Source organism: Zootoca vivipara, chromosome 3 (genome assembly GCF_963506605.1).
Source record: "Zootoca vivipara chromosome 3, rZooViv1.1, whole genome shotgun sequence".
NCBI classification, from domain to species: Eukaryota; Metazoa; Chordata; class Lepidosauria; order Squamata; family Lacertidae; genus Zootoca; species Zootoca vivipara.
In genome coordinates this window covers 31,242,819-31,267,414 of record NC_083278.1, presented here as the reverse complement: position 1 = coordinate 31,267,414, position 24,596 = coordinate 31,242,819, and the positions used below count along the sequence as shown (strand labels likewise).

The 24,596-nt window shown below is 41.2% G+C and overlaps 1 protein-coding gene across 35 annotated transcripts in view; it reads left to right on the top strand.

The window, feature by feature from the left end:
* The window catches only part of DST (dystonin), a 299,923-nt gene that overhangs the window by 86,869 nt on the left and 188,458 nt on the right, over positions 1-24,596 (top strand). For 21 of the 35 annotated variants that reach the window (XM_060272494.1, XM_060272492.1, XM_060272501.1 and 18 more), the window contains 4 exons: positions 3,557-3,646; positions 4,140-4,175; positions 8,960-9,037; positions 12,124-12,216. In XM_060272494.1, coding sequence (XP_060128477.1) covers positions 3,557-3,646; positions 4,140-4,175; positions 8,960-9,037; positions 12,124-12,216 — 297 coding nt within the window. Of the gene's footprint in view, positions 1-3,556; positions 3,647-4,139; positions 4,176-8,959; positions 9,038-12,123; positions 12,217-15,985; positions 19,072-24,596 lie in introns of those variants that run through there. The other 14 variants (XM_060272496.1, XM_060272495.1, XM_035109763.2 and 11 more) reach the window with 4 other exon arrangements.

Sequence of the window (24,596 nt, the reverse complement as noted above, 5' to 3'; positions counted from 1 at the left end):
GCATGCCAAGTGGGCTTTTCGTTTTGTGGTTTTGACATCCAACATGAATGGGCCTTCCGGAGGCCACAGAACTTGGGCAGCTGCTAGGGCCAACTTCCTGGGGCCTGACTTTACTGTGATTGGTCTTTCTGTTTTTAAGAGCTGTTTTCAGTGGCCTGGATCATCCATGACAGTGTGTGGGGCTGCAAACAGGCTTGTAACCTGATGTGGGGTTGTGTAGTAGAGGGAGTAGTTTTACGAACTGGTCCCTCCTCCACATAGGTCTATAATGTATACTGCTTCTTTGATTTGCACACTTGATATGCCCCCTTCCCCTTTTAGCTGTCCGCTGAGAGCCTGAACTAGACTGGCGCTTGTCTTTGGGTATTGATTATTTTAAAAACAGCTCCTATTGATAAACATCTAGACTGGCGCTTGTCTTTGGGTATTGATTATTTTAAAAACAGCTCCTATTGATAAACATCTTTGTTACTTTGGCCTTCAATTATTGCTTGGTGTGTAGCATCTAAAACATCATCTTTTCACAACCCTCTTTGAATTCTGACAGTTTAGAAGCCAAAAGACACACTTGGAGAATACCGCTAAGACTTTTATGTCAACCCCCCGCCCGATCACATAGTTACATGAACAAATAAACAGCTCCAACTCCAAACTATAAACTATTAGGGCAATTAGACAAACAATTCCAAACTATACTTGATAATAGCACAGTATAATTATCTGGAAAATAAGATTGCTTTGTAGGAAATTATCCAAATAGGTAGCTGTTTGGTTTGGGTGGATAGATACTGCATATTCATTAGGTTATTATCAGGAGTAATCATTATTCAATGAGATTCAAATTGCCAAAGGGTTGTCACAGTTAATTTAAGATATCCCACTCCTCTTTTTTTTAGTAAAAAAAAAAAGCAAATAGAAAACATATTTTAGCTTGCTGGCCTATAATAAATTGGTTTTAAATGTTATGCACAGCATTTTAATTCAATATAATCTGTAACTCTGAGCCCAATCTGCAGTTTCCCCAACCAATAGTACTTCTGCTTTGTCTGGATTAAGTATCAGTTTGTTTTCCATTTCACAGTCTCTAGATAATGTTGTTCAGGGTTTCCACTGCCTCCTTAGGATCAGATGAAAATGAGAGAGAGCGGGATTGGTGAGTGGTATCAGTATACAGATGACTCCTTGGCTCCAAAATATAGATGATCCCAGCCAAAACTGCCTCTGTCAGTTAACGTAGGAAAATTGTTGGGCAGCAGCGTAGACAACATGCCAGCTCTGCGATGTTCCTTCATTCCCTTTTAATTTAACACAGGTATTTTGGGGAGGAGTTCCTTTGAAAAACGCAGCTTCTTCTGGAACCCATAAGAAACATAAACAGAAGGACAAGAAATCAAATAATATTAATTTGCATTTACTGTAAGAGCCCTGTGGTTGAGGGAGCTGTAGAAATTATTATCAGGGGTAATTAGGGAGCTTGTTCTGATTTATTATCAACACAATCATAATGTACTTCTGATATCATTATTCCCTGTTAAAATGCTAACTTGGTTTGTAACATCATTTACAACCTCTCATAATCATTAAAAACAACAACAACCCACCTTTGTGCAGAGGTGGAGTGCTTCCAAGCTGTCTTGGGAGATGGTTAGCTCTCTCTATTTTTGGAAACACACACTTGAAAATCTCCTCTTCCATTCCAAATATGCAGTACAAAACCACATCTTGGCAGATTTGAGCAGCTGCTTTGGAGGGTCCTCCCTCCTTTCAGCATACATATATCTATTAATGTACACACATTTTAACAATTAAGGCATTTGCTGGCAGATGTCCCCTTTTAATGGGAATGCGGTAAGTAGCGATTTAGGCAATTTTTAAAATATACATTTCCACACCACCTACGAAGTATATAACTCTTTATTTTAGATACCACAAATCAGAATATTCAGTGCTAGTGTTTATATAATAATCATTATTCAACCAGATTCATATAGTTAAATAACTATTTTGCTCTTGGGTTTCACTTCTGCAGTACGCTGGTTACTGATACATGTTGTGTTAAATGGACCGTGTGTGTTGAATGATTCACAGGGCTGTGTTTCAAGGATGTGGTTCCCACTGAATTAGACCAGCCTTCCCCCAGCTAGTGTCCTCCAGATATTTTAGACTTCAGTTTGCATCAGCCCTGGCCAACATGGGCAATTTTGGCATTATATACAGTGCTTCCCCCCCCCCTTAAAAATGTTTAGGGGTACTCTCATTTTCCTACTCATATTGAAATACTGCCCCTCAATGAAGCCAAACTTAGATTTAAAAAAATGTTTAGGGGTATGCGTACCCCTGGCATCCCCCTAGAAAAGAGAGAGAGAGAGATAGATTACGGTAATTTGTGGAATAAATTGGCAAATTATAGGAAGATACTTCTGCTAACTCTTCCACCCTCCCTGGTGGACTGTGGTTGAGCTCACTAAGCATTTATGTACTCTGCTGAACAGCCTTATTAATTTATCACTCTCAGGGCCAGTGCAAGACTTACTGCTTCCTGAAACAAAGCCAACATCCCATCCCTCTGCATCACCCACATGCACTGACCTCCTCCTCTTCCTCCTCCTCTTCCTCTTCCTGCGCACGTGTGCTGAGATTCTCCAGGACCCCCCATGTAACAATGCCTCATTCTGAGGAAGGAGCCTAGGAAACAGAGGTTGCTTCCAGAGTGAGGCATTGCAGTCGAGGCTACAGAGCTACTTTGCCACGCTGGCAACTGATACTTTTTGAAGTTGGAGAGTAGTATTAGGCTTTTAGATTTTCAAGTTTCGAAGTTTGCTCCAGTTAAACTCACTCGTTTGGTGAGGCAAAATAGAATGGCACTCTTCAAGGCTGCCTCACCCAGAAAGCAGCATGGCATGAGTGCCACCAGAGAGCCATGTGGCAGTGCTGCTGACCTCATTGCTGCAGTGGCAAAGCAGTGGCAGCAGCCCCAGCATGGTAAATGGCAGTGGATGTGTGAGTGGCCAGGTGAAGCTTCAGAAATTCTCTGCCTTTCCCATTGCAGCACCTGAGACAGAGGTGGCTAAGCCTAAGGGTGCAATTTTCGATGTATTCTTATCAGGGCATAAAGGTAAAGGGACCCCTGACCATTAGGTCCAGTCTCTGGGGTTGCGGCACTCATCTTGTGTTATTGGCCGAGGGAGCCGGCGTACAGCTTCCAGGTCATGTGGCCAGCATGACTAAGCCGCTTCTGGCGAACCAGAGCAGCACATAGAAACACCGTTTACCTTCCCGCTGTACCTATTTATCTACTTGCACTTTGACGTGCTTTCGAACTGCTAGGTTGGCAGGAGCTGGGACCGAGCAACGGGAGCTCACCCCGTCGCAGGGTTCGAACCGCCAACCTTCTGATCGGCAAGCCCTAGGCTCTGTGGTTTAACCCACAGCGCCACCCGCGCCCCATTTAATTCGGTGGAACTTGCTTTGAAGTAAATATACATAGGTTTGGGCTGCACATCTGCTTGAAAGAGACAGCATCTTAACTTCCGTATTTCATTCCCCCCCCCTTTAGGTCCGCAAGCATGTGAATGACCTCTATGAAGACCTGCGAGATGGACATAACTTGATTTCTCTTTTAGAAGTTCTTTCAGGAGACACCTTGGTAAGCTTTCAAATCTTTTTTAACAGCCTTAGGCCTCAATGCGGTTGCAGGTTCAATTAACCTTTGTTGTTGGGGTTCCCCTCTTAATTCATTGTTTCCATAACTGGGGGGACTAAGAGCAAGTTTCAGAATTGCCTACTGAACTGTTCTGAATAGCTTAGCGATATTGTTTGCTGTTTCCCTTACGTAATTGTAAGACTTCTTATTATGCCCTTTTCTTTTCTATCTTCACCTTTAATAAAAGTAATCTGGCAAATGTTGGATGCTAAATATTATTTCTCATTTTTATACCGCAATCTGCAAGTAATAACGGGGGTGGAACGTTCCCACCTGTAATTGTCTAACATTTCCTTCTGGTGTCCTTTCCTTTTGTCGTGAGCATTACTTCCCTTGCTCGGCACTTGTTCCCTCCATTATATTCTTCTGTTCATATTCTACTCTTCATTTGTGGTCTGTCTTTGCTGTCCTGTCTCCTGTCTGTTATATTCATTAGCCAAGGGAGCGAGATTTTTTGAAGACCTTACGGTTGGTGAGTTCAACAGAAGCATGCGCGTATGAACAGCATGAGGATGAGGAGGATGAGGATAAGGGGGTAGGTGCCGACCCCCATAACTCTACTAATGTAGTATTTGAAGAGTGGTGACTGCTAACTTGGAAGTAACTTGTTAGTGTGGTGCTGTGCAGTAGTTTTATTAGAAAGAATTGATTGGGAAACTGGAATTGTGGGGAAATGTGTCTAATGTAGAATAATACTGGCAGTGCTAATGATTTTGGGCAATCCATCGGGACCCTCTGAAACGACTGCAAAAGTTAACAGAAAGCCTTTTACACAGCTCCCTTTCTGCTGCTGGCAGATTCTCCTCTTTTATCAAATGTTCCATCTCCCAAATAATTTAAGGAGCTTACAATAAAATTGTCAGTAGTTGGGGAGACAATCAATAGAAGGGGAGGAAACACACAGAGAGAAATACATCAAGGGGGAAATGTGATCAAATGCCGTTAGTCCGGAGGAGTTCAGTTGGTTTTGTGGATTGCTTAACTCATTGGCTGAATATGTAATAACTTTTCCCAAATAGATGTAGTATAGAAATAGCTGAAAGATAGTTGAATGATGCTTCACTAAGTAAACATGTTCCCTTTTCACAGGATTTATTTTTTATAGCAGCAAATGCTGAGGTAGCATTTTTAATGATGCCTTTTGTCTTCCAGATGCGAAATAATCTACTTATAAACAGTACGGCAATGCACTAAGTATTAATTTGTCCCAAAGGGGTTGCATCATTTTTACAAGAAAACTAGCATATTTTTATTATTATTATACTAAAGTCAAGGTCCTTTTGAGATCACTTCTGTTCCTAGATGCACAGACATGTGTTGCCCATGTTCCATACTTATGAAACCTTGGGTATTTTACCAAGGGTCCGGAAAAAAAAAATCTCAAAACCACTCTGGCTTTATTATGCGTCAAGATATTGCAAGGGAAATATCTTTGTTTCACTTTCTGAAAAGCTTAGATTTATTTATTTGGCTATTTTATATTCTGCATTCAAACCATTTCCCAAATTCTGTGTGTGTGTGTGTGTGTGTGTGCGCACGCGTTCCATTCATTAGCACTTAAGGCTGCAATCCTATGCTTACCTGAGGCTAAGTCCCATTGAACTCAGCAAAGTTTAATTCTCATACTTTAAATAGGCACATTTGGGCAGCATCCTTGAAGCACTTACTCCAGAATAGCTTGTTTTAAGGAATACTGCCTTTGGCAGTACTTCACTTTCTACATACCCAGGATGAATAGTTTTTGATAGCACCACACAATGCTAACCACATACAATGGTTTGGTTGATAGGCTTGGATGCTGAATTTTCTTCTGCTGATGAGAATGTCTTATGAACAGAATTCTGTTCATTGGATGATCCTTGCAGCAGAACAGACGGGGTTGGGTGGGGGCAACAGTTACTGATCCCTCACCTGCAACTCCTTGTGTACCCTGATACTCCAGAGTAGTGGGAGGGAGGGAGGGCTGCAGGGGGTGAAAACTTGCCAGTATTGGTGAAAACTTGTCAGTGGAATTTTCCACTTGATTGAAAACCTTCAATTCGCAAAAGGGATACGTAGGCTCCAAGCCACAGGAATCAATGGAGTTATGCACTGGTGTGCCTTACAGATGTTACGGCTCTCCAGCTACAGTGCTCAGTTAATGTAAAGTCTAGGACATGAACGATATAATGTCATTTCGGTTGGTTTATGCCTTCTGCTGGGCAGCCAAGTCTCAAACTCTTTACTATGCCAGTGGTGCAGGAGTTCCTTTTTAATGCTTCTTCTTCTGGAAGTAGAGGTAAAATCACTATGGGGAGGAACTGTGAGCTTTTCCCATGTGGCCCAGGGTATCTCTCATTATGTGAAAACAAACTGCATTGAAGCAGCTTCTGCACTTCTGGTATAACATGAGCACCGAGTCCATGAAAATCTGTGATTGTGTAGCTGCCTTCCACCAGTGCCACGACGGCATTGAAATTTTGGGGCTTGGGCACATCTAGGGCCTGCCTCAGCACTTGGTGTCATTGGACAGTTGCCAGGGTCCATTGCTGATGCCTTTAACAACCCCTCCCTTCAAACATTTTTAAAATGAGCACCACATGTCTGGGTGTATTCATTTTCATTTCCCACAATGCCCTTCTAAAACACCATTATGTGGGAAATTAAAACAGCACCTTAACCCATATGTCCATGCTCCTTGGAGCACTGCTTGGCATGCAGTTGCTGCCTGTCACCCCCAGATTTGCCCCAGAACAGCTCCCAAGAAAAGGACCTCCCCCACTAAGTAAACATTTGCTTAGGGGCTCCTCAAACCTGGATCTGCCCCAAATACAAGCCCCAGGCAAACCCGTAACAGCAGTGAAATGCAAGCTTCCTTTCTGAGCAACTCTCTGACTAAACAGATGCACCATCAGCAGTAGTGGACAGCATGGTGGAACTCATGATTTATTTGACCTCTGGTTGGTTGCCTCACTGCTGCTTGCTGGGAGGTGGATGAGTAGGGGCAGGTGGTGGCAAGGATGGCATAGAGCATGGTACATTTGCGCTGCGCCAACCTCGCCTCGCCCCTTCGTGCTGCTCTACTATTCTGTCCGCTACTGACTACAAGCGACAGACTCCCTAGAAATGAGGGTTGCTGGTGGCTTTTCATTGGTCTCCCATCTTTTTTCTTTCCTTTTTGCTTGGTTTTATCAACAGCGTATGTGTGTCTCCAGACCATTTAATGGGCTGTGGCTTATGGGGGAAATGGCTCTCAATACCCAGAGCCATAGGACAGAGCCCAAAGCTCCATGAAAAGGAGGACTGATTGGTTCTTGGTCTTTCTGAAAGCCCATGAGAAGCAAATAGCTGGTCCTCTTGGGCTGTGGGTATTGGGTAGCAACTGCCAGTGCTCAGTAGTGGGGAGAGGAGCTTGTGTATTGCCTTGGGTAGAAAGCAGCTTGAGGGCTCTTGCAGTCATAAATGCAGATAAGTCCTTGTTTTCTTGGCTGAGGAAATACTCATTGCTGAGCTGTAGAAGTTGCTGTGGTGTGGGATGCTTCAGTCCATTACTGCAAAGGTTTGTGGAAAATCTAAAGTCAGGAAGAAAGGCATTAATTTTTTGGATTATACAGTCACATAAATGTTTACTTCCCCCCACCCCATAGCTGTTCCTTGATAGCTAGCGAATGATGCCTTTTCTGGTGTAATTCTTCCTCTTTGTGATTTTACACTAACTGCTTGCATTCTGCCATATTATCATAAATCTGCTACATATAATTTGTTTTCCTTGGTAACTTGCGTAGCTTAATCCATGCATGTTGCATTTTGTAAGCATTTCTAAGGAATAGGTTGTAATTTTCAGAGATAACCCTTGAAATTCTACTAAAAAAGAGAGAAAAGGATGGGGATCGTTTTTAAAGAACTTACGCGAGTGTGTTCTTGCTGATAATATAGACAGTATGCAGATTGTATACCTTTCTTGAAAAATTGATGTGCTTTTCTAGTTCTGATGCAACTTTTTTTCCATGAACATTTCCTAGAAACTGACCCTGTGAACCACTTCACGCATCATGTATGTTTTAAGTGTAGAACTCAAAATGCAAAATGTGAATGTGGCAAAACATGTGTGTTACAGATCAAACTGGTACACATGTCAGCTGCATTGGATCGAATTCTGAATAATGTGTGAAATGATTCTTAGGCTTTACTCAGTATGTTACTTAGAGGAAAAAATAAGCAATAGGATGCATTGCAAATAAAATATATGGTATATTCTACTGGTGCTTGGTAAAATGCACTCTATTAACCAAGAATATGCCCCTTGCTACATTCCTGGTGCATTCTAGAAAGCACTATTGTTCCTTTAAACTCCATTCATTTCAGTGATATCATTACAGAAGCATTTGGGCAATTGCTCACAAAAGGGTGTGATCAAGAGATGTATGTTACAGTTGAAATAACTTGCTAAATTCTGATGCTAGCCTTTAGGGCTAGCTTTTAGCCCTCCAGTTATTGCTGGACTCCCAACTCCCATCAGCCTGATTGGTCTGGGATGATACGAGTTGTAGTACAGCACAGCAACAACTGGAAGTTAGTCACTCATGTTCTAAAACCTTGTCAAAGAACACTGGTGAGAATGTGGATGGTGGGCACATGTCATCTGGATCCTAATTTGTGCTTTTTAACAGCTAATAGAAGGCATGCATCTAGCCCAAGTGAAGCATTGTTAAGCACCATTGATTTCCATGGGAAAGAAGTTTAACTCTCCTGTTGTCATTAAGGGGACTTTACAGTGCTTCACTTCGGCTAAACTGTGTCCAAAAGTAGATCACACCTGCTCCATAAGGTAAGTTTTACGGTAGCATTGTGACTATGTTATCTTCTAAATAAATAACCCTCCACATGCATCCCACAACATCCCCAAGTATGCTCCATAGGGTTGGGTGATCGGATTTAGAGGGCATGCAATGAAGAGGGGTTTAGAACGCTCCATTGTGCAAGTGGAAATCCTTGTGCTGATGAGATGTTCACATATGGGTACAGCTTACTGTATTGTGTCCAAATGAACTAAAAGAGACAGGGGTGATGACAGGGCCTCCTTAACATTTAAAGCAGTGTGGTTTTCTCCAGAGTCATTAGGTTTTAAATAAACTTTTTCACATACCCCCCAAATATTCTGATAGGAATGTTTTAGATTTTTTTTAAAATGTTGATCATTCTAAAGGAGTATTAATTTGCCTTGCAAGTCACATTTGTTGTATAGAAAGCCTCACAGTCTTCATTTTCTGTTTTTAGCCCAGAGAGAAAGGTCGGATGCGTTTTCACAGACTGCAGAATGTACAAATTGCACTTGATTATTTGAAAAGGCGGCAGGTAAGATACCACAATCAACTAACCTGGTTAAAAGTTAGAAAGGTGGGATACCTCAGTCGGTAGAGCATGAGACTGTTAATCTCAGCATAGTAGGTTTGTGCCTCACGTTGGGTCAAAAGATTCCTGCATTGCAGGGGGTTGGACTAGATGACCCTTGTGGCCCCTTTCAACTCTGCAGTTCTATCACTCTATGAAAACATACTAATTATTGACAAAGGAAAAATTAGTTTGTATTTTTATGCTGTTTGGTGATTTTTTTAAAAAAATATTCCTTAGCCATGATATTTGGACTGAATCAGAGAAGTGGGGTTGATTTGCTACCCTCATTGGCAGATCCTAAGAAATAGAAGAGTATATATCTTTTAAAAAAATTATCATGAACTACAGTACAGTATTCATCTCTCTCAGTCAACAGATACACTCACCTGGTTTTCCAATTTTTTCTCCTCTGCCAAAGCAAAAGAAAATCAAAACTGCTAATGTTCCTGAATTGCATGTCCCCTGGGGGGAGGGGGGGAGGGAGAGAGTATATCAGAACTCCAGCATTCTGATTGATTTAGCATACTTGTGCCCATCAGATCTCGAGGCAGAAACATGAGACATGTCCATGCATCATTCCCAGTGGATTGCACCATTTGTGCTAGAACACAGCCTCTTGTTTTGCTATGTATTCATTTCATCCACATCTCTCCATATTGCAACCTATCGCTACCTGTGCTCAGGCAGATCTGATGGGGACTGATGAAGGTCAAAACCAGATGGAATAAATGGGCCAGCAATAGGGACTGCTTCCAGTAATGTTAACAGTTAGCATCTGGGTCCTGCATTTGTGATATAGAAGATTTAAGCAGCTGCATTCTTACATCTTAGGGCTATATCTAGGGAGGCTTGAGGAATTCATTATTGGCAAAATAATGTGAGCTGACCTGATTGGCATCTCCCAGACTAATGTGTGCATCAGAATGGAGTTGTTGCTTTGATTTTTCACTATAAGTTTTATTCTGCAGCTCTCAACTCAAAAAATGCACCAAAAATGTGAATTAAAAAAACGTATTTTCAAGTAAATTACTTTTATGAATCTGTATTTTGTGAAAAAATAATATTTAATGTTTCAGTGAATTTTCCTGCAGTGTTTTTTAAAATCTGCAAATTAATGTAGAATTGGGATAGAATGGATTTATGAATGAATACATGCATTAATTGACACAGGCTGGCTATAAACTGATCCATCAACCCCTAGCTAGCATCCGATCTTATTTTGGCTACAAAAAATTGGATGCACAATTTGTTGGTTACCTGCTCCAAATGTGCTTTTTCCTCTGGTTCTGCTGCTGCCACTCTGCTATGAATCCTGGAACAGTTGTGGGGAACCTGTAGCCCTCCAGATGTTACTGAACTTCAACTCCCATCAGCCCCAACAGTCTTAGCTCCTGGGCAGGGATGATGGGCGTTGTAGCAACATCTGAAGGACCAAAGGTTCCTCAAACCTACCCTAGAAAACTTTGGCTTCAGCTTGTGATTTCTCTAGAGCAATATAAACCATGAGTCAAGGTTTGATGCCCTACTGCTCCAAACCATGGCTTAACTCGAGCACCCCCAAACTCAGCCCTCCAGCTGTTTTGGGACTACAATTCCCATCATCACTGACCACTGGCCCTGTTAGCTAGGGATGATGGGAGTTGTAGTCCCCAAACATCTGGACGGCCGGGTTTGGGGGTGCCTGGCTTAACTCATAACAGTACAGCAGCAGCAGGACTGGAGGAGGAGCGAAGGGGCCACAGTCGTCTTCCCAGGAACCCACATGTTTGTGCTAAGTAATTGTTTGGCTTTTTAAAATTTCCTTAAATTGTATCCCTATTAATTTCTAGAGATCTTTGAGGTTTTCTCTTCTCTTCATTTCATGTACTGCAGCCTCCCTCCCCTTTTCTTTAGGTAGAAAACCCCATAGCAAAATATATTATGCCATTTTGTTAGAAAAGAACAACTTCTTTTACATCTTGGAGATTTATAATTAGGCTTTCCATCTTGCTTAATTGCTTTAAATGCAGAGTATATTTCTTGTGAAATGTAGTTTTAATAATATGAACAGGTCGGAAAACAACAGGACACTTGAGTTTAATTGGCTGCTAAACAATATCCCCAAATATGTTTTTATCAGGATAAGCACCACATACCTCTCTTTAATCAGAGTATTCTTATTCTAACTTAATAAGCAAATAATTGTGTGACAGCAGCATTATAATAGGGCTCCCAAAATACATTGACAGTATTGCATAAATTAGGAGATATAGAAGTTGCAAATGCAACTGGAGTTTATTCCAAAACTGCAGGACTATAATATTGTTAAATAGTCAATGTGTGTGCTGCTTTTTGAATAGTTGAAGAGCTGTTAGGATAATAAAAATATCACTGCTGCTGCTACTAGTGTAAATATTAATGCAATTTGCTTTCTTTTGTTTTAATTGGCCAGGCTCTCCCTTACAGGCTTTTTTTATGCAGCTAAACTCTTCTCAGTATAGAGTAGGGGAAGTAGCTGTAGCCCACGAAAGCCTAATGTAATGTGTTCCTGGACAGAATACAAGATCCTCCATGTTTTCTCTTTGCTCTTCCCCCATGCTTTTGTGTTAAGAAGACTGTCCATTCCTTCTTAGCCATCTAAACTTGAATCAGAAATTGGCAGAAGAGTGTTTCCTCCTGTACTCAACCACAGATAGGCAATTTTTGCTTTGCCTGAAAGGCATCAAGAGGAGAAACCAAAATTGGAAATGCAGCCCTCTCTGTTTATTGGAATTATTGAGAATGCAAGTATTCTTTATTGTGATCATACAGAAAGTCAGAATGAATGTTTTCATCTCCAATTGTTTAACCATCTACTAGCAGTAACAACTATGTTCTGCCTCCACAGCAAAGGTTTCTGGAAAGCTCAGGGAGTAAGAGTGCTCTTGCGCTCATGTCCTGCTTGCCAGTTTTCCATGAGCATCTGGTTGGCCCCTCTGAAAACAGAATGTGGGACTAGATAGGCCCTAGATCTGATCCAGCAGGCTCATCCTATGTTCTTATAGGTTTTTCCCCCCTCCTCTCGACAGGTGAAACTGGTGAACATTAGGAACGATGACATTACGGATGGGAATCCCAAATTGACTTTGGGATTGATATGGACCATAATTTTGCACTTTCAGGTAAGATGACTAGTCAATTTCAGTGCACTTCCAATTTGAAACTCCACCCCTGCCGGCCCTTGTCAGATGTGACTGGATAGGGATGCTGGCAGCATTTAAATGGGTGCAATTCTGTGGGTGCTGCTACTGTTGCCTCTTTCAGTAACTTAGCCCCAGGAAGAAACAGGCAGTAGTGGGGTCTATACCCTAGTAGACCAGAGCTTTCCAAACTCTGTGTCGCGACATGTTAGTGTGTCAGTTGCAGTGTGTAGGCGTGGCACACAAACGCTCCCCACACTTCTCCCCGGGCTGGAAAGGGGTTAGTAAGTTTAACCTCCTGTTTCCTAGTAACCAAATTACTGTGTCGCAAAATGATGCATGTTTAAAAAGTGTGTCACCAACATGAAAAGTTTGGAAAGCTCTGCCCTAGTCCCTTCTGGAGCACCCTTTCCTGTTGGGGATGGGAGTGGGACTTATTGGTCTTAGAACCCCTCATGAAAAATTGACACTGTGGATGTCATTTCCATCATGCATTTGAAAGTTTAATGACTCTGTTTTCAGTTCACAGTGTCCTTTCTACAGGTCAGTTACATTTGCTGTAAGACATTGCTGTCATAGGCCATTCATTTTATTTGTATGCCGCTTTCCCATACAAATCATGTTTAAAGCAGCTTGTGACAAAGGAAGCAATATACAGTATTTTTCTGTGTATAAGACGCTCCCGTGTATAAGATGCCCCCTATTTTTTGGGACTCAAAATCAAGAAAATGCACTATGCACTATCTGTGTATAAGATGACCCCTTACTTTAAACTTCAAAAAATTTGGAAAAAAATATAGTCTTATATATGGAAAAATACGGCATCGTATATTCCGGCGTATAAGACGACCCCCAGCTTTTCCAGTTAAAATATAGAGTTTGGGATATTCTCGCCATATAAGAAATACGACCCGGCGTATAAGACGACCCCCGACTTTTGAGAAGATTTTCCTGGGTTAAAAAGTAGTCTTATATGCAGGAATATACAGTATTTCAAAATCAAACAGTGCAAAAAGTATTTCCTAAGAACATAGCAAAACTACATAGTAGCAACTATAACAACATATAAAAAGCAACATTTCAGAACTATAAGTGTAACAAATAACAATATAATATAACAACATAACAATACAGTGGAACCTCGGTTTATGAACACCTCGGTTTATGAATTTTCGGTTTATGAACACCGCAGACCCATCCGGAACGGATTAATTCACTTTCCATTACTTTTAATGGGAAAGTTCGCTTCAGTTTATGAACGCTTCAGTTTATGAACAGACTTCCGGAACCAATTACACCCATGTTTCAGTTTATGAACGCTTCAGTTTAAGTACTCCGCGGACCCGTCTGGAACGAATTAATCCACTTTCCATTACTTTCAATGGGAAAGTTCGCTTCAGTTTATGAACGGTTACTCTGCGGACCGCCTGAAACGGATTAATCCACTTTCCATTACTTTCAATGGGAAAGTTCGCTTCAGTTTATGAACGCTTCAGTTTATGAACAGACTTCCGGAACCAATTGTGTTCATAAACCGAGGTACCACTGTAATAAAAATAACAAGGGAGCTTTACAGTTTCACCTTCGTCCTAGAAACACCCCACTGAAAGTCCATCTCCTGTAGCTGCTTCTTGTGTTCATTGAAAGTATATACTCACCACAGCAAATTATTTGTGTGGTCAAAACATAGAACCCTCCACAAATACCATGCAATAGAATGAAAGATTGTTACCCACTCCCCACTCCCTTTCCCTCCAACCCGCATAATGTCTATGAAGAGCACTCAATGAATTGAAAGTGGAGGCGCTATAGGTGCTTTTTTGTCAAACATTATTTTTTAAAAATAAAAATCAATAATAAAAAGAAACTTTTAAAAAAAGAATGGAATGTGCTGGAATATTGGGTATTTATCAAGTTGAACTCTTTTGATGACAATTTTTGTTTAATTTGGCAACTCATCTCCTGTAAGGAGGGGAAATAAGATTTTTCTGAATGACTATGAAGTGTTTCTTTGAAAACCCTGAAGCCAGTTCAGCTAGAGCTCTTATACTTAAGCCAATAAAGTCCTGTCCAGCTTTATTTCATGCAGTTTATTTTAAGCAGTTTGTATCACGTCTAGTTGTTCTATCTTTATTTGAACTTTTAATACGTTATACAGCATATTACAAGTGTGCTCAGCAGTTGTTGTTGTTTTTATAAAAGAGCTGTTATTTCTTGTTGTAACTGTTGAGTGTGTTGGTTATGGTTGATCACGCTAGATGGCACTAGAATTATGGCACTGACAGTACTTAAAGAATTTCTGTAATGGTTCTTATAGTATGTAGCACTGGTATCGTTGCTTCTCAACTTCAGTGCCTGAGAGTTGCATTTTGTTTGTAAATTCTGTGGCCCATGTGATTCTTAATCACCATTTACCATAAATACCATGTTGTTAGGAACTGTGGTGCAGAATTTTAAATGTTGTCTGCCATTTAAGAATAGACAGAGCATTTAAAGCTATGCTGTTCGCATTTATTTGTACTTCGATTTAGAAATTTCAAAAGCAGTACCTAGTTGGAGAACTTACATATATTACTGATTACAAAATCTAAGCAGGAATAGTTAGATGTGCAAATAGTGAAAGGTTTATGGAACAGAAATCGGTATGAAGCACATGAATTTATCCTGAGCAATTGTACCTATATCATTGCTGCTTTCGGAGACCATTTGGATTTTAATTGGGTGTTTTTTTAATGTATGTAGGTATTTGTCCTAAGCTGAAAAAGCTACATCTGCAAAGCAATTAATCATAATAATAACAGCATAGTGAATTAGGATAAACATTATTTTGATCCATTATCTACCCATGTTGTATGTGGTGAAACATAACCCTGTTTCCCCCCTCCTTTCCAAATCACCATAATATACTTATGCAGTTATTTGTTTTATTGCAGAAGTCACTAACAAAATATTGAGGGGTTTTTTTGTTTTGTTTTTTTGAGCCAGGCCTATATCACAAGAGTTAAGGTGTTGCTTTGTCCACACAACCACTAACATCACAAAACTAAGTTCATGCTGTAATGTGGGGTACTCAAACCGTTTTTTGAGCACAAAGTCTACTACAAATTTCGTTTAGTTGCTTCTGAGAAGCAATGTGTCTCTTCAATGGTAGCCTTCTGTTTATTTCCCCAAGAGAGCATGTGTACAAGCTACCACATGCTCGAGATGTAAATATTTCATCTCAGTAAAATGTTCATGGAGCCCCCCCTGCAGTGGAGAGAGACATTTTTCACCACTGCTTCACCTGTAAATGCTTGATGCTGCAGGAATTAATCTCTTAAAGCAGAACTGGCTGGCTTTTCTGCACATTAAATGAGTTGTTTTATCTTGGGAATACAAGAAATGTTGAGACTGGGAAAGGGGTACCACACCGTGAGTGCAGGGCTCTTAAAAGCTTATTCTCTTGTTAGGGCCTGCTACTGGCTGTGTAGCAGCATGTGGTTGGGCAGAAACATCTTCCTCTGAAGCATACCTCTGGACTGTCTCCAGACATTGAAACCTTTCTCCAAGGATCCACTTTTAATCTGCTCATGATTTAAAACCAGCAGGCAAGAGGTCAATAACTGATCTTCTCAGAGATCTAAACACGGAGTTATTTAATGTCTGCAATTTAATCTGCAGCTATAGGAGGTGAACAGTTACCGTTTTCTTCATGGTTCTTATTAGATATAATCATGGCCTGTCATTTGTAATAAGACAGCTTTTAAAGGCCATGCACGCTCTCTCTATAATTTATATACATTGTTATTATTATTATTTTAAAAATGTTACTTTGTCTGATCTGCCCCCTCGTTGTGGATAAAATGTTCAGGCTTTGTCTTTTCAGCTGAATTCACAGATAGGTTAAGATTGGGTTAACTGTGTGTGCAGCAATTAATGAAAGTACATACCTGGCAAGCAGCTCCATCCCATCAATACTTCAGCTGCTGCAGCACACGAGGGAGCTTCTGATTAAAAAACAAAAAATGACTATAGCAAATTCCTGTGTGAGCCAAATGTTCTAGGAAGCCAGTGTGGTGTAGTCTCAGACCAGGACCTGGGAGATCAGGGTTAAAATCCCCACTCAGTCATGAAGCTCACTGGGTGACCTTGGCCACCAGTCCCATCCTCTTAACCTATCAAGGTTATTGTAGGGATTGACTAAAGAGGGGAGGGGTGAACCATGTACTCCTCGGAGAAAAAGGTGAGATATAAATGCAAAAAATAAGCTCTTCTGCTTACTTGCTTAAGTGCGTAGTGTGTGGGGCCTGCCATAGTATTGAATCTTTTCCGCTTCCCTTGTGGAATGATCGCAAAATGATGTAATGGCACACCGTAGGAGATAACTGTTTCTGGCAGGCTTGTCTTTACCGCATCATGATGTCACCTCGCATTAATGATTTTAGATGGAATAGCAGACGTGCCCAGGAAGGCCTCAAGCCAGCGTTTGTTCTGGGCCTTCACTTTTCGCCCTGAGGTGGACTGATTAAAATGACACAGGCTAGGTGATGGTGAAACTTGGAAGCCTTCTTCCTTACATGAGAGTGGGAAATCGCATTTCACGGTAGAAAATACTGGCAGCATGGAGAGAGACTTGGTCAGAGAGCACACTTAAGTTATGAGGCAAGACATGGGGCAAGTGAGAGTTAAACCTGGCAGTGGGTGCCTGACCATGATTGGCTCACCACAGGAAGGAAGCAGTCATGCAGCAAACTTCAAGTAGCACCTGGGGTACCATGTTTGTTTGCCCTAAGGAGCTGTGGAGACCTTTGACTCTGCAGAAGTTACTGAGCTACACGTCCTATCAGCTCTGGCAAGATGACCAATGGCCAGAGATGGTGGGCGTTTTAGTTCAGCAATACCTGGAGGACTAAAGGTACCTCATACCTGACCTAAAGGTACTGTTGCTACCTCTAGCCTTTCCTGCCTGTATCTGTGGCAAATTAACTTGACCAAAAAATCCATAGCGCACACAGCTTGTGGTTTGGAACACCACTGTTCAGTCCAAAAAGGAGGACTTTGTAGTGTAAGCCCCAAATCATATGGCTTGCAATTGCCACTCAGGATTTGTATGGGATTCCATATAGGGACTTGTTTGCTGCAACAATGTGTGGCGCATCTTAATTCCTGCTGCCGATAATTAAGGATGCGGTTCTGACCCCACTTATCTCAGAGAAAGCCCCAATGAATTCAGTAGGTCTTACCTCTGAGTAGGGGTGCTTTGTAATTCTAGGTAGAATTGTAAAAAATATAAATATATAGACTCATTGGAGGAGAGAAAACAAAAATTTTCCTGCTGAAACTAAAGAAGCTTATAAGATTATCCCCTAGTACCAAGTAATCTCCAGTTTGCAAGAATTTTATTCATACCTGTCTACATAAATTCACCCACTGTGTTTTCATTTTCTTTGCTCTTCCTACTATTCAAAGGTCTCCAGTTAAATATCAATTTATGGGGTATGATGCTACTCACTTGCAGGTGCTTTGACCATAGTCAAATGTTTAAGTCTACTAATTTCTGGTACTTTCTTAGTAGTTAGTCTGGAGCATTGACCTGGAAAGAATAATCTTATATTTTCCTGTGTATTACTCGTAACCAGTTTTTAAAAAATTGACTTCAAAAGGGACGTATTTCTTGCCTTATTAGTGTTGGCTCTGTATCTGTAGTGCTGGTTTAGGGCTTCGTTTTACTGTATTACTTTCTCTTTCAGTTGTCAGGCGTATAAAGTAACACCTGCACGAGGCTTTTCTGTTCTGATAGATGCTATGTCATCAGTGCAAAAAGGCCATCGGCATTACAGTTTAATGCTGAGGCAGTGATGTTTGCTTAAGAGGATTGGTGTCCAGAAATAAGCCTCAGTGTCTAATCAGACACAGGCCCGGCCTGGGCACAATGCCACAACATTTATTGCGTATGCATTTCTCATAAGCAAAATGGCTACGTCCTGAGGACCGGGAGCTCAGCCTGAAAGATATTAGGGATATAAGCTGGAGGTTTTAGCTCAGTCTGAAAATGATTTCTGCTCATGTAAACTTAGTAAAATTACAGAGTCTGTGTGGCTCTGATACACTCTGAGCCAGATGGGGAATGTCTGTGGATGTGTGAGGGCTGACAAAGAAGAACAGTGTTTGGATCCAGCCAGAGCTCCCTTAAGTCCTGCAAAACATTCCCCTGGAAGAAATTACTTCAGGAGGAAATCAAGAAGGAAACAAGCTGAAGATGAGAGGGAGCCAGAGAAGATTAAGGAAAACGAGGGGGGAATTCAGTTCAAAGCAACTCATCCCGGGGAGCTGGCAATTCATGAGTCCGTTATACGGAAGGCTCTGCTGGACAGAACTGATCTGATTGTGAGTACCGATGTTAACCCTGATCTTGTTAAAGCAAAACTGGTGAGTGGGGCAAGCTGTGATTCAAGCAGTGGGGATGGTGCTTGTGCTAAAGGCAGAAGAGCTAGTAAGTCTGAAGAAAAAGAGAGGCTGTTAACTGAAGATCTGGAAGAGTGTCCCAAAAAACACAAGGACAAGAAATCTTCCCACAACGGGATCCAAGGAGAATTAACATTCCAGAAAAACAGAGGAGTAAATTTGGAAAAGGAATCTGGCTCAAATTGTGTGTTAAACAAGCAGTGTGAAGAAAATGCACCATCCAAGGCTCTTTCTGGAATTGCTGATGATTCGCCCAAATGGGAAAACGGTTACAATCGGCATCCGGCTAAACTTCAAAATCAGACCCACCTGCAGCAAGGATTTCCGAATTCCGGGTCTCTGCCTCTTTCGGAGGAAAATGAAGCTTATAGCATTTTACCAAACAGGAGCAAGGTAAATGTACCGTAGCGCTAGAATAGTAAGCAATTTTCCAAGAAAAATAATTTAAAAATCGTTGAGCAATATTTGATTTTTGCATGATGAGTATTTCAACTGTTTCTGAACTACTCCTGCTGGTTTTGAGGTTAGCTGCTCTTGCATTGAAAAATAACCCCCCAAATGAATGATTTTTCAGAAGAGTTAATTTTAAAATGTTTGTACCCGTTGTACCTAGCATGTGTTTCAGTTAATTTTTGCCATCCAGTTTGTCTACTGGATATAACATTTTGAGTAAGGGGCCAAATAAGTTGCAACATATGGCCATTCTCTAGTGTGTATCCACCGGCTATGTTGCTGTCCTAGTGATAGTGATAATGGGCAGGGCTTGCTGTCATAAGTAGGCGGGATCAAAGAGGTACATACAATGCATGGCTCAGATATCTAAGGTGGAAACTTGCCGCTTTCTACATTACTGCACTTCTTGCTTCCACATGGAACGCTGTGTTAAGGATACAACATGCAACCATTCAACTGTATATGATTTGAATGAGTGAAATGCCCCCAGTTATTGAACTGAGAAACAGGCTGTTTCTGTCGCTGGTGTGTACATTACATTTTTTGTAAGCTACAATCTACCTAAACCCATTAATAATAATTATTAATTTCTGTTTTGTTTTTCAAAATCACTAGGACTTATGTATTCATAAAGGCATAAATCTTTTTTTAATTTAAAATGAGAGGTGTTTAGCCACATAAGGTGTCTGGTTCATTCGGTTTGGTTTGTGAAATCTTCTACCTACACCTGTATTACTCTTTGGCCTCCATGTTACCTTGGATCTTTGATCCATGATCCATTCCCCCCCTCCTCTAAATTTCACTTTGATATCAATTTCTCCCCTGCTCATTCCATATAACTTTTCTTTTACCAAGATCATGGATGTATTCCCCACCTTGCTTAGCTTGCCCCTTCTTTCCCCTTGACACTTTTCATTTTTAGCTCCTTTTCTCCTCCTCCCCTAACTCTGGTTCCTTCATTTCTCTTACACCTTCATCCTTAGATCCTGGCACCTTAGCCCACTGCTGGTGCTGTCCTCTTTCTTGAATCCACCCTGCTCTTGGCAATAGTCTCCCGAAAGTGGTGCTGCTGCCACATACTAGGAGCGGGAGGGACAAGATGGCAGTGAGTTTGGGAATGTGTGGACACACCGGTGGAGCTCATGGCTTTTGGGCCTATTGCCTCAGTTCCACTGTTTGATCCCATTCAGCTCCCCAAATTTCTGCAGCTCTGATTCTTTCTTTGCTGAAAGCTCATGGACCCACTTATCTTGCTGGGTGTTTTCGCTCTTCGAAAAGGCTTTTCTCTATTATTTTTGTAGGAGAGCTGATCTTAGCAAACATGATCTTGTTTTATTTTTTATTAAATAGAAGAATTGCTTGATTTGCAGCTGTGCCAAGTCCTCTGATATAGATAACTCTGCCTCTTGGTCCCAGGCATTTGTGACTGGGCCATAATAATTCAGTGGTCTGGTTCACACATAATGTTAAGCTGTGGTTTGTTTAGCAAATCTTAAATTATTCCAAGTAGTCCCACAGATGATTACAAAAACCATGGCTTGTTTATCTGAAGTTTGTTTAGTTTCCCAGCTCCTTTTGTCTCATGCCTTTGTAGTTTGTTGAGTGTTCGGTACCATACTGAAGAAAGGGTGCTGGGTTTGCATGTAACACCAAGCCATAGTTAAAACATGATTGGCTTCAAATCATGGTTTGTTGGCAGTAAACAAGCCATAGTTAAGCCAGTGGGAAGAGTTCATACATAACACTAAGCCATGGTTAAATAAACGGTAGTTTAATAAGCCATGGCTTAGTATTGTGTGTGAAATGGCAAGGGGAATGCATTGTGTACATTGATCAGAAGCATGCTAAGCTTCACCAGGCATGAACCATTAGCATTCTCAGCAGGTTCCAGTTGGAGCTGAACCCTGGCTCAAATTCTAGCTAGGGTTGGCAGTAGCAACCAGTGCCTCTTTTAGAACATCTAGGTTGGCTCTCATACATTTATTGCCTGGCTTAACCAATATTCAGACTATCTCTGAGTGATTGTACAATCACGTCAGCTTCTGTTATCAGCATACACAGCACTTTATTGCAAATGAGGAAAGGGTGTCTCTGTTTTGTCCTCCTGCCTCAGAATACATAACCCAGGGCAGAGTATAAAATTGGCTGATTATTGCTGTTGATATAAGGTGTAAGATGTGGCACTTCTGAAGAGAGCCCTTCACGCAAACCTTTGGGTTGTATGTGCTAGCCTCATGATCACAAATATAGTCACATGCACTCCAGATTTCAATGTGAAAAGTTTGATTACTTGAAGTAGCTTATAAAGCATTATACTATTACAGACAAGCTGGTTTCCTTTTCAATTTGCTGTGAGGCCAAGCTGCTGAATACGTTAGCCGTTTGGTTATCTGAAAGAATAAAGAATGAGGCAAAAAAGAAAGAAAAAAGGATCACACCAACAGCAGGATTAATTTACAATTTTATTACTGCTTTTGAATTTAAGGATTTGGAGAGGGGAGGGATTTAGCTCAGGCAGTCCTATTCATCAGACCAAAAGTAGGGACTTTATTTTTTTAAAATGTTATAGTATGACTAACCAATGTCTGTTAAATACTTGATGAATTTTGTTCTGGTGTCAGGGATCAGAAAGGAAGCAAAAAAGACATGCCCAATTTTTCTCTTCTCCACACACCTCCAAGCTTGGCCTGGAGCTGCAGGACTAGCACGAAGAAATAAGATGGAGGAGGGAAAGGGTCCTGGCTTCCCTCAACCTGGTGCAGTGTGGTTCTTTCCCCATTTTGCATCTGCTCTGTTGCCTCGCTGAGGTAGAAAACCTGTGTCTGGCTGTTTGGGCTTCACAGGGTTCCACGTTTCTTTGTCCAGCAAGAAGAGAAAATAAATTCTCAGATGTCAGGAAGAAGACTGGGGTAGAAATGTTTCCCCTCAGGTCTATGTGTAGAAAAGGGGTTTGTGTGTGTGTGTGTGTCTGTGTCTGTGCATGCGTGCACGCAACCCAGAAGCAGGTTTCCTCAGGATTTTTAGGGCTCATTTCACTGTCTGAGGATTGAGCCCTCCTGCCGACTATCAAAAGTGGACACAGATTTGCATAACATGTCCATGTGCTTTGTGTCATATGCAAATCTGTGTCCACTTTTGCAGGCTAAGGGCCCATTAATAAATCTGTAGCCGCACAGGTAATAAAATGTTTCACTTTTGGTTTCAATGGGAAATGTCATGTTCATTGAATTTAATGGGAATTAGAAGAGCTCCTGATCCTGCAGCATGATCCTATGCAGATCCTATGTTGTTGTTTAGTCGTTTAGTCGTGTCCGACTCTTCGTGACCCCATGGACCATAGCACGCCAGGCACTCCTGTCTTGCACTGCCTCCCGCAGTTTGGTCAAACTCATGTTCGTAGCTTCGAGAACACTGTCCAACCATCTCGTCCTCTGTCGTCCCCTTCTCCTAGTGCCCTCAATCTTTCCCAACATCAGGGTCTTTTCCAAAGATTCCTCTCTTCTCATGAGGTGGCCAAAGTATTGGAGCCTCAGCTTCACGATCTGTCCTTCCAGGGAGCACTCAGGGCTGATTTCCTTAAGAATGGATAGGTTTGATCTTTTTGCAGTCCATGGGACTCTCAAGAGTCTCCTCCAGCACCATAATTCAAAAGCATCAATTCTTCGGCGATCAGCCTTCTTTATGCTCCAGCTCTCACTTCCATACATCACTACTGGGAAAACCATAGCTTTAACTATACGGACCTTTGTCGGCAAGGTGATGTCTCTGCTTTTTAAGATGCTGTCTAGGTTTGTCATTGCTTTTCTCCCAAGAAGCAGGCGTCTTTTAATTTCGTGACTGCTGTCACCATCTGCAGTGATCAAGGAGCCCAAGAAAGTATAATCTTTCAGATCCTATACTCAGAGGTTAAATTCCTCTGTGTTCAGTAGGGATGGCTGCTGGATAAGTGTATATAGGATTGCAGCCCTAAAGTTTGAGAAATACTTTTTGGTTCTTTTCAATACTGTAATCTTCTCACTTCAATTCTATATAAAGCGAATGGACTTATGCTGATTACTGATTCTCTATGTGATAATTACTACCGGTAATTAGTGAGTCGCAAGGGATTACCTGCTTTAAAGCTATGAATAGCAATTATTGGTTTTAATGAGTTAACAGTAATTATTTTGTTTTTCTAAATATAGCGATGTGCACCTAGCTTTTGAAATTATCGTTTTTATCTTAAATGTGCCCATTAATTTAACCGAGTAATTCTTTGAGAGTTGGTTTTCTGATCCTGAAAGTTCCCAAAACAGCATTTCTAATTCATGATATTTCATTATTCACATCACTCCCTGTCCCCTACTTTCATTTGAGCCGCAGTTTAAGGTTGTCAGACAGACAGACTCAGGCAATGCTCCTAGGCACTCTGTAGCATCTCAAGCTGCACTGAGTGATAAGTTGTTCAGACAAATTGCTGAGGAGCCATGCTAGAGACAACAGCTATAATTTGAGGCCAAGTGGGAGCTTATTGATGCCTCATGTCACCTGATCCTGCTCTCCATCTGCAGAGGTGGCACTTTAGGGAAGCAGAGATTAGGCCGGCAGTTTTCCTCTGCCTGCAAAGTGCCTTGGTGGTGTTAGGAAATAAAATGTCTCAGCCTGTCTTCAGAGTTGCCCAGTCTGAGACCATACAGAATTTCTGGTGGGCCATTTACATTTATCCGATTTTCTTCTCTATATGTTGCTAAAACTGTGGAGATATGAGCTGAAGGAAGGTTGGGGATCTAGAGTTGTCAAATAAAAAAATACCCCTTAGTTTATTCCTTAAACCAGGATTTTATTTTATTTTTAAGTCATTTTCTTAACCATATCAATACTTCTGCAAATGGTGTTTTGCGAAATATAGGTATATAAGTGAGAACAATTGTATAACTCCCATACTCATTTCAGATCCTCAGTTGAGCTGAAAACGAGAGCATTTAGAAGCTGCAGTTTAAAATAGGACTTTGTTCTTGGTTTTGTATCCTAGCTGGTACATGCCACTTGCATGAGTCATCATGGTATACTGGTAACTGACACTTGGAGATTGTTCTGCTGCCTGCAAATAGTCACTTATGGGAAACGGAATCTGAAGTGCTGTTTCCGATATACACAGTTGTTGAAACTGTGGGCGAAAGGTCTAGAGTCCACTTGGAATCTCCTGTGCTGTAAAAATTTCTCTGCACTTCCTTCCATGCTTGAAATAGTCCATAACATTTTAAGTGGGGTGCAGGGGAGGGAAGCATAATTTAAATAAAATAAAGAAAAAATAACAGAAGAACATTTAGGGTGGTTCTCCTCCCCACCAATATGCACACCTCGCCCTTCTGGTTGACACCAGCATTTTAATAAACTCTCCCAAATAACATGGTGCATGTTTTATTTGCTGTACATGATGGGTCTGGATATTTTGTCATGCATAGAAACTGAGACGACTAGAAAAG